Raw genomic sequence first — 15,900 nt, forward strand, 5'->3', positions numbered from 1 at the left:
GCCTGATTGAGCGAGGAAGCTCATTCCAGTGGAGGGGAGCTGCATGGGCAAAATCTTGGACACGAGCATGAGATGAAGTAACCAGGGTGGAGTAGAGGTAACAGTCATTGGCAGACCGGAGTGAGCGGGAGGGAGTGTGTAAGGAGATGAGGTTGGAGATGTAGGGAGCAGTAGAGTTAGAGAGGGCCTTGTATGTGAAGGTGAGGAGTTTGAAGAGGATTATGTAGGGGAATGGGAGCTAGTGCAGGTTTTGGCAGAGGGGAGCAGAAGTGGAACGGTGGGAGAGGAAGATAAGTCTAGCTGCAGCAGTGAGAACAGACTGGAGGGGGGCAAGATGGCAATGTGGGAGGTTGCAGTAGTCAAGCCGAGAAATGATTAATGAATGAATAATCAGTTTGGTAGCATTCTGGGAGAGGAAAAGCCTAATGCGAGCGATGTTGCGTAGCTGGAACCGACAGGATTGAGCCAGAGATTGAATGTGGGGGGTGAAGGAGAGTGTGGAGTCAAGGGTGACACCCAAACAGCAAAGTTGGGGGACAACAGGGGAGATGATGGTGTTGTCAACAGTGATAGCAAGATTGGTTGGAGTTGAGACTCTATTAGGGGGAAAGATGATGAGTCCGGTTTTGTCCGTGTTGAGCTTCAGACAGCGCTCGGACATCCAGAAAAAGATGGCGCAGAGGCAGCTGGATACCTGAGAGAGGAGAGAAGGGGAGAGCTCAGGAGAGGAGAGGTATAGATGCGTGTCATTGGCATAGAGGTGGTATTGGAGGCCGAAGGAGCTGATGAGTTCTCCTAGTGTAGAGGTGTACAAGGAGAAGAGCAGCGGGCCCAGGACAGAACCCTGCGGGACACCAATGGGAAGGGTGGAAGGGGGGAGGTGGAGCCAGAGGCTCCAAAATGCAGCTGCAATAAAAAAAAAAAAAAAAAGCTTGGGCATACTTGGGGGACCCCCTGGAGTCGATTTCGCTAGTTTTTAAGTTTGTCCCCCAACTTTGTTTTTTTTTTTTTCTTCACCCCCAAAACGAAAATCTTTTTTTGGGGTGTTCTGTAATTTTTTAAACTTTTTTTGACGCAGTCTACCTTTGGACGACTGTCCCAAGGCTGCAGGGGTGTTCCCGCAACTTTGCACCCCAAACTCCCAATTCAGCATTTTTTTCTGCCTCCATTCACAGGCGAATCTTTTCCACTGGTTACAAGACGCAGACTTTTCATACCGGCGAAAAGTCTTTGCAATTGAATACGGAGAAAAGTTCTCGCCTGGCAAAATTATGTCACCAGCGAGAACTTTTCACCGATCTCGGCTTTTCGCCGGCAATTGAATACGGCCCTAGGACTCTTAATGGATCAGAAACCCCAATTCCAAATATTTTCTAAAGCTTTTTGTAATTTAATTTACTAACGGACTTTAGTCGATCATTCCACAACCTAATTTTTAATGATCGGCAACCCTGTGTACGCACATACAAGTAATGTACAATAGTATCAAAGAACATCGGTACCTGCAGTGAAAATGTCAGTGCAAGGTCAGTTTCCACTTGTCCACTAGGTGGCAGCACAATCTCATGAGAACGAAGAATGCGTTTTGATCCCTAGTGAAGGACAAAAACGGGATATGTATAAATGCAGAACAAGAACAAATTCTTTAACAGCATTAGCATTTAAAAAGATTGTGAAAGAAAGAAACTTTTGCATTGGTAAAAACATAATGTACATTGGCTACTCTACTAAACCTTGAATGATTTTAAACAATTTGCATATAGATTTTAAATTTTCTGCCCATTTGGCATAATAAAATGAGAATTATGGTAAAATTAACCTTTGTTACCTCTCTTTGTTCGAAGTCCATAGCATCCACAGGGAGACCTTGGGGTGTAGGTGGGACCTGGAAGACCAGACACCAACAGCAAAGCTTTTTTCTATCCCAGGGTGCCCCGGTCCTTCCCCCCAGTGATCGCGTTGAGCGGCAAAATATGTGGGTCCCAGGGACCCACCAATTAAAAAAATTGGGTCCTACCTGACCATTTCTGGGTCCCATCATAATTTATGCTTTACAGCTCCCCATATTCCCCTCAGACCTCCCCACATGCCACCACACTTCCTCACATACTCCTGAATGCTCATCTGATACCCCCAATAGCATCAGTTTTGTACACAGTGGTCAGACTGCAGTACCCATTGACAATAATGGGGACTGCAGTAGTTAGCCTTCTGCAGGAGATTTCTGTGAAATCTTCTGCATTAGACTCTTCTTACATAGTGGCGATACATAAAATTATGCAGAAACTAGTTCTGCGTAATTTATTGAAAATCCACGAACCGATAACATTTTTAAAAAACTTACCAAAAAGATTTTCTTCTCTTACCTCTTCTGTCCTTTTATTCTGGGTGAGCTAGATGGGGCGACTGCGCTCATGCTGCATGTCCTTATGGCTCCTCATCTTAAAGTGTGGGAGAGGAGTAGGAGATGTAGGAAGTGGGGATCCGGGAACAGGAGTAGGAGGTGGAGAGCCGGGGACAGGAGCAGGAGGTGGAGAGCCGGAGACAGGAGTAGGAGGTGGAGAGCCGGGGACAGGAGTAGGAGGTGGAGTGATGGGGACAGGAGTAGGGGGTGGAGAGCCGGGGACAGGATGATTCGGGGAGACAGAGATTATAGGTGAGGGGAGTTGGGGACAGGAGGTGTAGGCATGGACAGAAGAAGGGACTGAAAGCCAGGTATTAGATGTGGAGGAGAGTCATGTACAGGAGGAGTAGGCATGGAAAAGAGAAAGTCTGGGTGCCACCGGGTATTAGAGGGGGAGAGGAACTGCAGAAAGGACGAGGTAGAGGGGTATGCAGGGACAGGAGACGGGGCTGGGTGCCACCGGGTATTAGAGGTTGAGAGGAGCCACTGACAGGATGAGGTGGAGGGGAGCTTGGGACGAGTAAGCAGTGACATGGGCTGGTTTCCACCGGGTATTAGAGGTGGAGGGGAGGTCAGGGACAGGAGAAGGGGCTGGGTACCATTGGGTATTAGAGGGGATGAGGAGCTGCAGACAGGAGGAGGTGGAGGGGTAGGCAGGGACAGGAGAAGGGGCTGGGTGCTAGAGGGGGAGAGGAGCCACTGACATGATGAGATGGAGGGGAGCTGGGGACGAGTAAGCCTACCCTTCAACATGTCCCCTTTCATCCGATACAAAATTCTCTGCTTCTGGGCTTCCCACCTAATTAATGATTGCAGACACCTGTGTTGAGCTTGTTAATAGAGGAGGCAGGTGTATCACCACAGGTGGCTGCAATCATCAATTAAGAGAGAAATCTTGTACCGGATGGAAGGGGTCATGTTGGCGAATCTGAAGCTGGCCACACACTAGACCAATTACATCCAACCATCCAACTAGTTGATTGGTTGGAATGAAAATCTGGTAAGGTATGAAAGCAAATGACATCAGCAATTTGCTCCCAAACACCTGTAAATGGACAAAAACTGTTTGTTTGAACAAATTGTTTAGATCACAGGTTCTCAAACTCGGTCCTCAGGACCCCACACAGTGCATGTTTGCAGGTCTCCTCACAATCACAAGTGTAATAATTAGCTTCACCTGTGGATCTTTCAAAATGTGTCAGTGAGTAATGACTACACCTGTGCACATGCTAGGTGACCTGGAAAACGTGACCTATGTGGGGTCCTGAGGACCGAGTTTGAGAACCTCTGGTTTAGATCAAACATTTAACAAACTTGTCTGAACGACCATTTTCATCTGTTTTCTGGCATTTAGGAGCAAATTGATGATTATCATTTACTCCCATACGTTACAGATTTTCATTCCAACCAATCAGCTAATTGGATGGTTGGATGAAAGTTGGTCTAGTGTGTAGCCAGCTTTAGTAAGCAGGGACATGGGCTGGTTGCCACCGGGTATTAAAGGTGGAGGGGAGGTAGGGATTAGAGGCAGAAAGCTGGGGACTGCTGGGGCCAGGTGCGCTGCTGTTTTCTACTTCCTGAAACTGAATTAATGGCCGTGGCCGTGCTGTCCCCAGAATGAAGGCAGGGAGGAGGGGGCGGGGACTCTCCTCTACACTTTAGCCGGACAGCGGTGAGCCAGCCAGCAGTACATCTGTTACTGACCCCCCTCCCTGGCGCCCTGCCCGCATAACACCAAGGCCACCGGTAGCGCTACCTGCTTTAGGGTGTCGTCTTCAAGCCGGGGCAGGCCGCACTCTTCTTCATGCCGGTGGAGGGGGGGCAGCCCACAGTCTTCACGCTGAGGAAGGAGGAAGGGCGGCCTGCAGTCTTCACGCCAGGGGGGAGGAAGGGCGGCCCGCAGTCTTCACGCCGGGGGAAGGGCGGCCCGCAGTCTTCACGCCGGGGGGGAGGAAGGGCGGCCCGCAGTCTTCACGCCGGGGGGGAGGAAGGGCGGCCCGCAGTCTTCACGCCGGGGGGGAGGAAGGGCGGCCCGCAGTCTTCACGCCGGGGGGGAGGAAGGGCGGCCCGCAGTCTTCACGCTGGGGGCGAGCAAGGGCGGTCCGCAGTCTTCACGCTGGGGGCGAGGAAGGGCGGCCCGCAGTCTTCGCGCCGGGGGGGGAGGAAGGGCGGCCCGCAGTCTTCGCGCCGGGGGGGGGAGGAAGGACGGCCCGCAGTCTTTGCGTCGGGGGGGAGGAAGGGCGGCCCGCAGTCTTCACGCCAGGGGGGGGGGGGGAGGAAGGGCGGCCTGCAGTTTTCACGCCGGGGGGGGGGGAGGAATGGCGGCCTGCAGTTTTCACGCTGGGCAGTCCACTGGCTGCTGAGTGAGCTGCAACATCGAAGGGCATGTTAACGGCTGGCCACACCTCCTTCTTGATGTCTCCCCTGCAGCCGGGCCAAGGGAGAAATGAATCATGTAACCAGGATCCGGAGATTGGCTGGCAGTGTAGCGCGTCCACGGGGACACATCCACTCTGAAAAAGTGAGTCCCCGGTCCTCATTTATGGATAAAATACGAGCTATAGCGCGTATTTGCGATCACTGCCCCCTACACCCCGCCCCCACAGCCTGAAGGCAACTCTGTTTTGTTAACAAGCCCAAGGCAGGAGCAGGATAGGAGAGAAGGAAGACTGGTACACTGCGAAATCACACTCTCACACAGAGAAGGAAACAAGTGACCAAGAGAAGAAACCCATATAAGCCAGGTGCATCAGGACAGGTGCCCTGTGGAACCTATGGACTTCGAAGAAAGAGTTAAAGGTAAATTTTACCATACCTCTCATTTTCTTCTTCAGGGTCCATAGGGCTCCACAGGGAAACATTGAGGATGTCCAAATGCAGCGTTTCAAGGGCGGGAACGCTCCTATGCTGATAGGAGAACCCTACGCCCGTAGGTAGCACCCTGAGAGGCAAATGTATCAAAGGCATAAAACCTAAGAAAGGTGTGGACAGAAGACCAGGTGGCCGCCTTGCATAGCTGTTCACCTGAGGCGCCATGCTGGGCTGCCCACGAGGGACCCACAGAGCGAGTAGAATGAGCAGAGACTGTAGTCGGCACAGGAAGGCCCGTTTGTGTGCAAGCTTGTGAGATAGTCATGCAAATCCAGAATCTGTTTGTTAGCTGGCCATCCCTTCTTGTGGAATCCATATAGGACGAAGACGGAATCAGATTTCCTGATGGAAGTGTACTACTTCCATCAGGAAATCGGACTCCGTCTTCGTCTTAGATCTTTAGAGCACGGACCACAGCCAAAGATGCCTCACCTGCTGAGGAGTGACAAAGCCACAGGACAAACAAAGGGAGGTTGCTAGACGGAGGCCTAGATCCAGTCCAAGAATTAGAGAAACTTTAAAGACCTAAGGGTCATAGTTTCGTGGAGCACACCATTGGAAATATGAATGCTAAATTCTGTGGTAAATCCTGGCTGAGGCCGGTTTACGTGCTCCAAGCATGGTCTGGACGAGAGGTCTGGTGAATTAAAGACCGGCACCACAATTTCTGTATTTAGGTGGAAGCGAGAAACCACCTTGGAAAGGAAGCCTGGGTGTGTTCGAAGAACAGCCCTATCCTGATAAAATATCAAAAAGGGGGAGCAGCATGAAAGCGCTCTTAAATCTGATACCCTATGGGCAGATGCTATAGCCAGAAGAAACAATCTTCGCAGTGAGCTATTTGATATCCACCTATTCCAGAGGTTCAAATGGAGGTTGTATCCGTAGAACACCTTGCATGAAGATGTGAACATCCGCTATATATAAGCAATCTTGTACTGAAACCAGATAGACAAAGCAGAAACTTGCACTTTGAGAGATGCTAGGTGGAGGCCTAGATCCAGTCCAGCCTGGAGAAGAAAGGCAAGAATGGAGCAGCAGGGCCTTGGTTGAGTCCGATGGAGGTCCTGTGCAAAGAATTGGGGGGGGATCGCCTCAGGAAGGAGAGGGAGTATCCGTGGGAGACCACTTTCCTTACCCGGGTATATGATGTGGTTGAATGCAAAACCTGGGCGAATTGAAGAAGTCGGCCTCCCAGGGGAGAGGCCCGCCCAGTCAGGCTGCAGGTTTGTCCGCAGACTTGGCAGGTGGACGTCTAGTAGCCCAGGCCTGTTTGGCCCTAGGCTTTGAGTTCTAGGCTGATGTCTGTTGCCGTGGAAAGGACCCTTGGCTTTGCCTTGAGGGCGAAAGGAACAAAAGGATGACGTCCTAGGTTTTGTATTATAGGTGGAGGGCAGGAAAGCTATCTTGGAAGCTGCCAAAGTAGTCACAATTTTATCTAGCACTGGACCAAATAGGATGTCTCCCGAATAAGGGAGAAACACCAGAGTCCGTTTTGAGTCTGAATCTGCTTTCCATGAACAGAGCCAAACGATGAGGCGGGCCACTACTGAAGTGACAGATATCCTGGAGGCCAGGAGAACCGTATTCATAGCTGCCTCACCTAAGAGTTGCTCCCTTGAAGCATCAGGGGGAAGTGTTTCTTCTAGGACCTCTGCCCAACTCTCAATGGCTTTCGCCACCCAGGCCGTAGCCCTAGCAGGACGAGTAATAGCTCCTATAAGACATTAAATAGTTTTATGACAAGCTTCTATACGTCTATCTGTAGTCTCCTTCAAGGAGGTAGCAGTATGAATGGTTAACGTGGCACCTATAACCAAACGAGTTACATGACAATCCACCACCGGGGAAACTTTCCTTTTAGTGCAATCAATAGCTGGAAGAGGGTAAAAGGGACTGAACCGTTTTGGAATTTGAAACTTTTTACCAGGCATATTCCATGCTTCACTCATGTGATCAGATAGCTGGTCTGATTGATGGAACTCTGGTAAAACTACCTTTTGTAGTTTAAAAAGTGCATTCTTTTTCTTAGGAGCGGGTTCATCCTCTTCTATTTGTAAAATGGATTTTACAGCTCTAACAAGAGCTGGTATATCTAGTTTAGAGGGTGGCTCCTCTTCTCCGGAGATGGAGTCAGAGTGAGAGAGGTCTGCGTCTTCTGCCTCCCCAGAAGATATGTCAGAATCAGATAACTGAGTGGACTGGGAGGATAACACAGCAGGTTTAGAAAGTTTAGTAGGTAAAGGCTTTTCCCTTTGTAGCATTTGTGACGAGGCTGTAGAGGTAGTAGCCAAACTCTGTACTGTGGTAGACAGCATGTCTACCCATGGGGAGGCAAAGAATTTGCAGGGAATACCTGCTGTGGACATACCACAGGGGGAGCCACTACGGGGACCGCTCTGTTCTGTAATTTTTGCCAGCATCTGTGAAAAGGCCGCCCAGGGTGGGTCCTGAGGGAGAGACACCGGGACTGTGGGACCTGGGGCTGTGTAACAATTAGTGCAAAGCCCATCCTGAATGAAGTCCTCTGGGGCTAAGCCTGCTGAGCAGGAGTTACAGGACAACAGAATAGGGGCAGGATACTGAGGCTGTTTGTTATTCTTTCCTCTGCCAGCTATAATAATGATAGAGTGCAGTGAACACCCTGCAGTATGTAAAATATGGCACAATGTAGTGTGCAGTCGTGCTATATAAGACCCAATATAATATGCAACAGCGCTAAATATGGCAGCATGTAGTATGCAACAGCGCTATATATGGCATCATGTAGTAAGCAACAGAGCTATATATGGCACAAGGTAATGTGCCACAGGGCAATATATAGCACAATATACTGGGCAACTGTTTTTACTGGTGGCCCCCCTGGAGCAACAGCACTATATATGGCACAAGGTAGTGTGCAACAGCGCTACATATGACACCAGGGAGCGTGCAACTGCGTTAGAGATGGCACATGAAGTATGTGATAGCCCTCCCGAGTGTGAGGTACAATGACCCTCTATACCTTAGTATGACAGGGTATAGCAGAAGAAAGGGATAGTTATAACTGACAGTAGAGAAAAACAGATTAGCGCTAGCACAAGTCACATACAAATCAGAAAAGAACATTACATGTCTACAAAGGGCATTATCAACAACTACACAGATCGCAATGGCTGGTAGAATACAGCGCTTTATAACCTGGGCCTTGGGAGAGGTATATAGAGAGACTGGACCCAGCGATTCCCGGAGACTACTTGCCTAAAATGGCTGCTGCGCATCTCTGAGGGGTGGAGAATGAGGGAGCAGCAGCCCAGGGAACACCAGGACTGCAGTGGAATGGCGCCCTGAACTGGGGGAGGGGCTGCAGGGAGAGCGCCTTACCCCCTTGGCTGACATTAACCACCGGGTCCCCTGGCATTACTAATATACCTTGGTGCCAGTATGTTAATGCTCCAGTGGTCTAGTGGAGTAGTGGGCGAGCCAGTGTCCACATCATCCTGAGACAGGAGGCAAGACTGCACTAATACGCGGGTCCTCGCGAACAGGGTTCACCTTACCTGTCCCCTGGATTCCGGGCTGCAGCCTGAAGTACCTAGCAAAGGCTTTGTATCACGGCGCCGCTGAGTGGTGATGGGGTGGCAGCACAGATGTCCGGAGGACAGTCTGGTGCAGCTCACCCTTCTGGTAGAAATAATGCAGCCCCCTGTTAGAATAGTGGTCCAGCTCTTTGCCTGACACCAACGAAACTGAAGTGCCCTCAGGCTGTGGGCAGGGTATAGGGGGAAGGACTGGAGCATCCTGGGAATGAAAACCTTTGCTGTTGGGTGTCCGGTCCTCCAGGTCCCACCTACACCCCATTGTCTCCCTGTGGAGCCCTATGGACCCTGAAGGAGAAATTGAAATTAATTAAAGTTTTGACTTTTGTTAATAATTGCAAATCCTTCTCCTGTATTAGGAAAATGACTTTACGTAGAGGAATTAGCAGCGTCCAAAAGCCATTCCATGGAAGAGAGATTTATTGTGTTAAGCAGCAGGAAGCTTAGTGAGTCAATGACAAGCTATTATATATTTACACTTTCAGCAAATCACATAAGCTATAAAAAGGTCACATATACATACAGTAATGAACGTGCTAATCACCAGCTGTGCTGGAAAACAGGGCTGACATTTTCCATTTATTTTAGAGTGTGTACAGAAGTGACAAACGTCTAGCAACAATATGCACCAAACAACTGCAATGATTTGGGCTGTAATCTTTCTATACACAAAAGGCAGTTTCGTTGTCCCCAGTAGGCAGTCAGCAGACTCCCCCTTCCTACACACCTTCTCCTCAATTAGCCGAGGTTAGAAAACAGTTAGGTTGTGGGTGCATGTGAACTGCACACTGGACATTACTGTTGAAGCCTGAAGGGTACAAGTAGTTGGGAAAAGCATATTAGACTCTACCGCTGCATGTTTTGGGCTGACGGACTTTATCACCAGTTATCACTTACAGTACATGCACTTTCCAATTACTATTCTATACACTTATCCATGTGGTATGGGGAAGATTTATTTTGCAAGCGTTTTGCCATCTTAACCAATGGGGCTGTACACGTGAGCATTGGGATATAGATAATGCATCTGGCATTCAGGTTTACTACACATGCCCTCATCTCCCCATCTTTGGCAACGTCCCACGTCCTCCTCTTTGTGATGAAGCGGTCATGGGTGGCAGAGACTTGGTTATTATGCAGGAGTGCGTCTGCACAGTAAACACATAATCAACCTGCACTTCTGACTACCCCTGCATAGACTTATTAGATTTCCCCATATACAAACACGCTAAACAAACCATGAACACTTATCCAGATTTTCCATAAAATAATCATCAAATCTACAACTCCACTTGTACCTCACTCCATATAAACCACAAACTATCCCTCTTTTCTACTGCATCAGTATGTTCAATACAACAGCACCTATTCCATTAAGTGTAGCTATACTTATCCAAATGCTGTATGGTAGATGCCAGGTTGTTTCAGACTTCCCAAAGTCCACACACAGTCAGATATGTCAGATGAATGATTTTTCCAACGGTATGAACTATTTCAGACAGTATTAAAATGAATGAAATCGACCAAATCTGACTGCAAACTGCAATCAGATGTTAGATATCGTTATCTGACTAGCGGGAATGCACATCGTTCATCAGTGCAGGCTCACGTCACATTTACTTTCAGATATGAACAATTGAACGATTTTTAAAATCGTTGTCGTTCAAATCTGAAATAAAGTCTGACCGTACGTATGCACCATTAGGTTGCTGATTATTTTCCACCTTACTCACGTGCCACCCCAAAGAATCCGCTGTCTGGCGCTAGCAAAACTCTTTAGGTGGATATACTGTGCGATGCTCTGCCATTAAAAAGACTGGTAAAGGCCATGAGTAACTCCTCCTTTATGCATTTTTTTTTAAATGAAAATGTTCCTATTAGTTGAAATGAAAGACCTCAGATGAAGTTTGATTCCTCTTCATGGGACCATATATGTATCCCTTGCTCTGGAACTCGCGCTCCCATCCATATCAGAATATATTCCAGCCTGCCGCGATTCAAGTGTGCCCTGGAAACTCACCTGTTCAAAGCCTACCCGACCTTCTCTTGGTTCTCACTCTGCACTATCCTGGTCTCCATTACACTTATTCCCATAATCAGCACATCAGTGTCTTCCCAGACACAGGAGTTACAGAGTGCTACTGGTATACCCCATTTCCACCAAACAAATAACCCGGGATATTGCTGGGGCAACATGGGTTGATGATTGGTGTAAAAGGGTAAAATAACCCGGGTTGAGTTACCTAGGAATTCGACCCTGGTAGTTACCAGGATCAAAACTGGGAAGAACACAGGTAACGGCGCAGCGTGAACGACATGACCAGAGACTCGATGACCTGGGTCATGCCTCAAACAAGCAGATTGACTGGCTTCAGTAGCGCATCTCCAAGCATCCACTGTAGCGCCGAAAGACCCAGGTCCGGTGTGTACCTCTGGATGCGGGATGGAGAATAACCCGGGTCCAGCCGCCGGAGTGAAAGGGGTAAAACCTGGCTCCAACCCGTGCTCAGTGTTTCGGTTGGAGCTGGGTTTTTGGTGTAAAATGGGTATTAGTAACTGTGTATCATTTTACCCTTTTTACATTGTATTGTTTGTTTATTCCACTGTAATTCTCCATGTACAACACTAGTAATAATTATAATAATTATGTAACCCCTGAGATTTTCAGCTTTAAGAAAAACAAAAACCTCTATATACATTGCCCAGATTTGAATAGCAAAAACAATTTCCATTCCTAATATTTAGTAAATTTACAGATGTGCTGGAGACCCCAGTCCAAAATATTGTCACTTTAATCTCCTAAGCAATTTGAATAAGTCTCAGGCACCTAAATATTAATTAAAAAATTAAATAAATAAATAAATAAAATAAAAAAACTTGAACAGCCAGTGGATCAGACCAACAAATTCTTGGCGAATGCTCTGGGAAAACATATTAAAAATATGAGATATGGTAAGAACTTACCCTTGTTATCTCTATTTCTACGAAGTCCATAGGGTTCCACAGGATACCTTGGGGTATAGGTGTGACGTCAGTCGCAGGGCACCAAAGAGTTAAGCTTTCAGCCTCCCAGGATGCACTAGGTCCCCCTCCTATACCCCGCCCCCGGGCCAAGGCACCTCAGTTAGTTACCAAGCCATAGGCCGGAGGAGGAGAAGGAAGAGAGAGAACAAAGATCTGGACACATACAAGAATCACATTCTCACCAGAGGGAGACGGAAAACCGGTGACCAGAGCAAAGCCCATCTGCAGCACAGGTGCGACAGGGCGGGAGTCCTGTGGAACCCTATGGACTTCGTAGAAATAGAGATAACAAGGGTAAGTTCTTACCATATCTCATATTTTCTACTTCAGGGTCCATAGGGTATCCACAGGATACCTTGGGGATGTCCCAAAGCAGTATCCTTTAAGGGTGGGGACGCTCCTGTGCAGAAAGGAGAATCCGCCGCCCGAAGGAAGCATCCTGAGAGGCGAAGGTGTCAAACCTGTAATACCTCACGAAGGTATGGACAGAAGACCACGTAGCAGCCTTGCAGATCTGAACTGCCGAGGCACCACGTCGAGCTGCCCACGAAGGACCCACAGACCTAGTGGAATGAGCCTTCAGAGAAGGAGGGACCGGTAGGCCTTCATGAAGATAAGCTTCAGAAATAGCCATACGGATCCAGGCTGCCAAAGTTTGCTTTGAAGCAGGCCAACCCTTTTTACGGAAGCCAAAGAGGACAAACAAAGCGTCCGACTTCCTAAACGAAGAAGTGCGGTCAACATAAGTCCTTAAGGCCCGCACAACATCCAAAGAGGCCTCACCCACGGAAAGACCCGGCGAGTTAAAGGCCGGAACAACTATTTCCTCGTTAATATGAAACTGGGAAACAACTTTGGGAAGAAACTCGGGCCGAGTGCGGAGCACTGCCCTGTTCCCATAAAAAACCAAGAAAGGGGGTCTACAAGAAAGAGCCCCTAACTCAGAAACACGTCTGGCCGAAGCAATGGCCAGAAGGAAAACAGTCTTAGCTGTTAGCCATTTAAGATCCACTGAGCCCAGTGGTTCAAACGGCGGTCCTTGGAGAGCCCTCAGGACCACAGCCAAATCCCAAGGCGCCACAGGTGGAACAAAGGGCGGCTGAATGCGGAGAACACCCTGCATAAAGGTGCGCACATCCGGGATTGTAGCAATCCTACGGTGAAACCAGACAGATAGGGCCGAAACCTGTACCTTCAAAGAAGCAAGGCGAAGCCCATGATCTAGTCCCGCTTGCAGGAAGGCGAGAATCCGAGACAGACGAAACTCCCGCGGTGCATAACCTCTCGGTCGACACCACTGGAAGAACGTATGCCACACGCGATGGTATATCCTCGCGGAAGACGGTTTCCGAGCTCGTAACATGGTACGCACCACAGAGCTGGAAAACCCCCGGGACCTCAGCATGGCCGTCTCAACAGCCACGCCGTCAAAGACAGCCGAGTCAGGTCCGGGTGAAGGCAAGGACCCTGAGACAGAAGGTCCGGTCGTAGCGGCAACCGCAGAGGAATGTCCACGGACAGACCCTGAAGGTCTGAGAACCAGTGCCGTCTGGGCCACGCGGGAGCTATCAACAGGAGCGTCCCTCCTTCCTGTTTGAATTTCCGGATTACACGTGGAAGAAGGGAGACCGGAGGGAACAGGTATGCGAACCGGAACGTCCACCGGACGGACAGAGCATCCACCAGAGACGCCCCTTCGTCTCTTGTGCGAGACCCGTACACCGGCAACTTGTTGTTGTGCCGGGACGCCATGAGGTCGATTTCTGGATGACCCCACCTGTCCACCAGTAGTTGAAAAACGTCCGGGTGCAGGGACCATTCCCCCGGATGAACGTCCTGGCGACTTAGAAAGTCCGCCTCCCAATTGAGCACTCCCGGGATGAAGACCGCTGATATGGCCGGAAGATTGCGCTCCGCCCAAACCAGGATCCGAGAGACCTCTACGAGAGCCGCCCGACTGCGAGTTCCTCCTTGCCTGTTTATGTAGGCCACGGTGGTAGCGTTGTCCGACTGGACCTGCACCGGGCGACCCTGGAGAAACCGCTGTGCCTGCTGGAGAGCATTGAAGAACGCACGGAGTTCCAAGATATTTATTGGAAGCTCCGCTTCTGTCGGCGTCCACCTGCCCTGGAACAAGTGTGGACCCGAAACTGCTCCCCAGCCCCGAAGACTGGCGTCCGTTGTCAACAGGACCCAATTTGGAACCCAGAACGGACGTCCCTTGTTGAGGTGGGTCGTCTGTAACCACCACGTAAGGGACAGGCGAACCTCCTGGGTGAGCACAATCGTCTGGGACTTCAGAGACTGAGTCAGCCCGTTCCACTTGGACAGGATCAGGTGCTGCAGAGGTCTGGAGTGAAACTGGGCGTATTCCACCATGTCGAACACCGACACCATGGAGCCCAGTAACCTCATCGCCGAGTGTAAGGACACCCGGCGGCTGTGCAGACAACTGCGCACCCTTGACTGTAAAGCAGAGATCTTGTCCTCCGTCACGAAGATCCTTTGCTGTCCCGAGTCCAATAAGGCTCCAAGATGCAGAATCCTCAGAGACGGGATTAGAGTGGACTTCTGCCAGTTGATTAGCCAGCCGTGCCGTTGCAGCAGTGCAATGGTCAGGTCCAAGTGGCGTAACAGGAGCTCTGGAGATCCTGCCACCAATAACAGGTCGTCCAAATACGGCAACATGCGGACTCCCTGCAGCCGCAGAGAAGCCGCCATGACCGCCATCACCTTGGTGAAAACACGTGGTGCTGTTGCCAGGCCAAAAGGTAACGCCCGAAACTGGAAGTGGTCGCTGCTAATTGCAAACCTGAGGAACTGTTGATGGCGCCAAAGAATAGGGACATGCAGGTAAGCGTCCTGTATGTCCAATGACACCAAGTAGTCCCCAGGTTCCAGCGCCAGAATGATGGACCGTAGGGTCTCCATCCGAAACTTCGGGACCCGCAAAGACTTGTTGAGTGCTTTGAGGTTGAGAATCGGACGATATGACCCATTGGGTTTCTGTACCAAAAATAGATTTGAATAGAAACCCTGGCCCCTCTGGGAGAATGGAACCGCCACTATAACTCCAGCCTGGAGCATAGTGTGCAATACCTTCCGCAGCTCCGTAGCCTTGTTCCGGTCTGATGGGAGACCCGTGGTGAAGAAGCGAGCCGGGGGTCTGTGCCGGAAGGAGAGGGCGTATCCGTGGGAAACCACCTCCAGAACCCAAGTGTCTGTCGTAGTGGTCGACCAACACTGGGCGAACTGTAGCAGGCGGCCTCCCACCCTGGGATCCCCCAAAGGGAGGCCCGGACCGTCAGGCCGCAGGCTTGTCATCTGGCTTGGGGGCCGGACGTCTGGTACTCCATGCCTGCTTCCGGGGCTTGACCGATTTCTTAGGGCCAGCCTGTCGAGGAAACGACTGTGGTTTGGGCCTGCCCTGGGCCCTAGATGACCGAAAGGACGATGGTCCCGAACCAGAAGGAGCAGCGGCCGACGGGAGACAGGCAGATTTGGCTGCCGCCAGCGTGGCCACAATCTTATCCAGATCCGGACCGAAGAGAACTTCTCCGGTAAACGGCAACGCTTCCAGACCTTTCTTGGAATCTGCGTCCGCCTTCCAGGATCGCAGCCACAAGGTGCGACGAGCAGCTACCGCTGCTGAAGAAATTCTAGACACCAGAGTACTAATGTCTAGAGCCGCCTCGTTGATGTAGGTGGCCGAATCACGGAGATTGCCAATCAACTCCGCCTGATCGGCCGGACAGTCGGATTCAAAAGAAGCCTCTAATGAATCCGCCCAGCGCTCCATCGCTCTGGCAACCCAGCAAATGGCCATAGCCGGCCGTGCTGCCCCCCCTGCAAGGGAATAAGCGGACTTCAGGCAGATTTCTACCTTGCGGTCCGTAGCATCCTTAAGGGAGGACATGGATGGCATCGGCAATGTGGCACTACGGACAAGACGGGTCACGTGAGAATCCACCTGTGGAGGGGATTCCCACTTCGCAAAATAATTATCCGCGAACGGATAAGCCA

General features: G+C 50.2%; 1 protein-coding gene across 11 annotated transcripts in view; it reads right to left on the bottom strand.

Moving 5' to 3' along the window:
* The window catches only part of LOC148517069 (phosphofurin acidic cluster sorting protein 2-like), a 358,464-nt gene that overhangs the window by 222,724 nt on the left and 119,840 nt on the right, over window positions 1–15,900 (bottom strand). For all 11 annotated transcript variants that reach the window (XM_088479161.1, XM_088479158.1, XM_088479156.1 and 8 more), the window contains exon 3: window positions 1,503–1,592. In XM_088479161.1, the coding sequence (XP_088335287.1) occupies window positions 1,503–1,592 (90 nt within the window). The remainder of the gene's footprint in view (window positions 1–1,502; window positions 1,593–15,900) is intronic.

Source organism: Taudactylus pleione, unplaced genomic scaffold (assembly GCF_031769625.1).
Source record: "Taudactylus pleione unplaced genomic scaffold, aTauple2 ptg000227l, whole genome shotgun sequence".
NCBI lineage: Eukaryota > Metazoa > Chordata > Amphibia > Anura > Myobatrachidae > Taudactylus > Taudactylus pleione.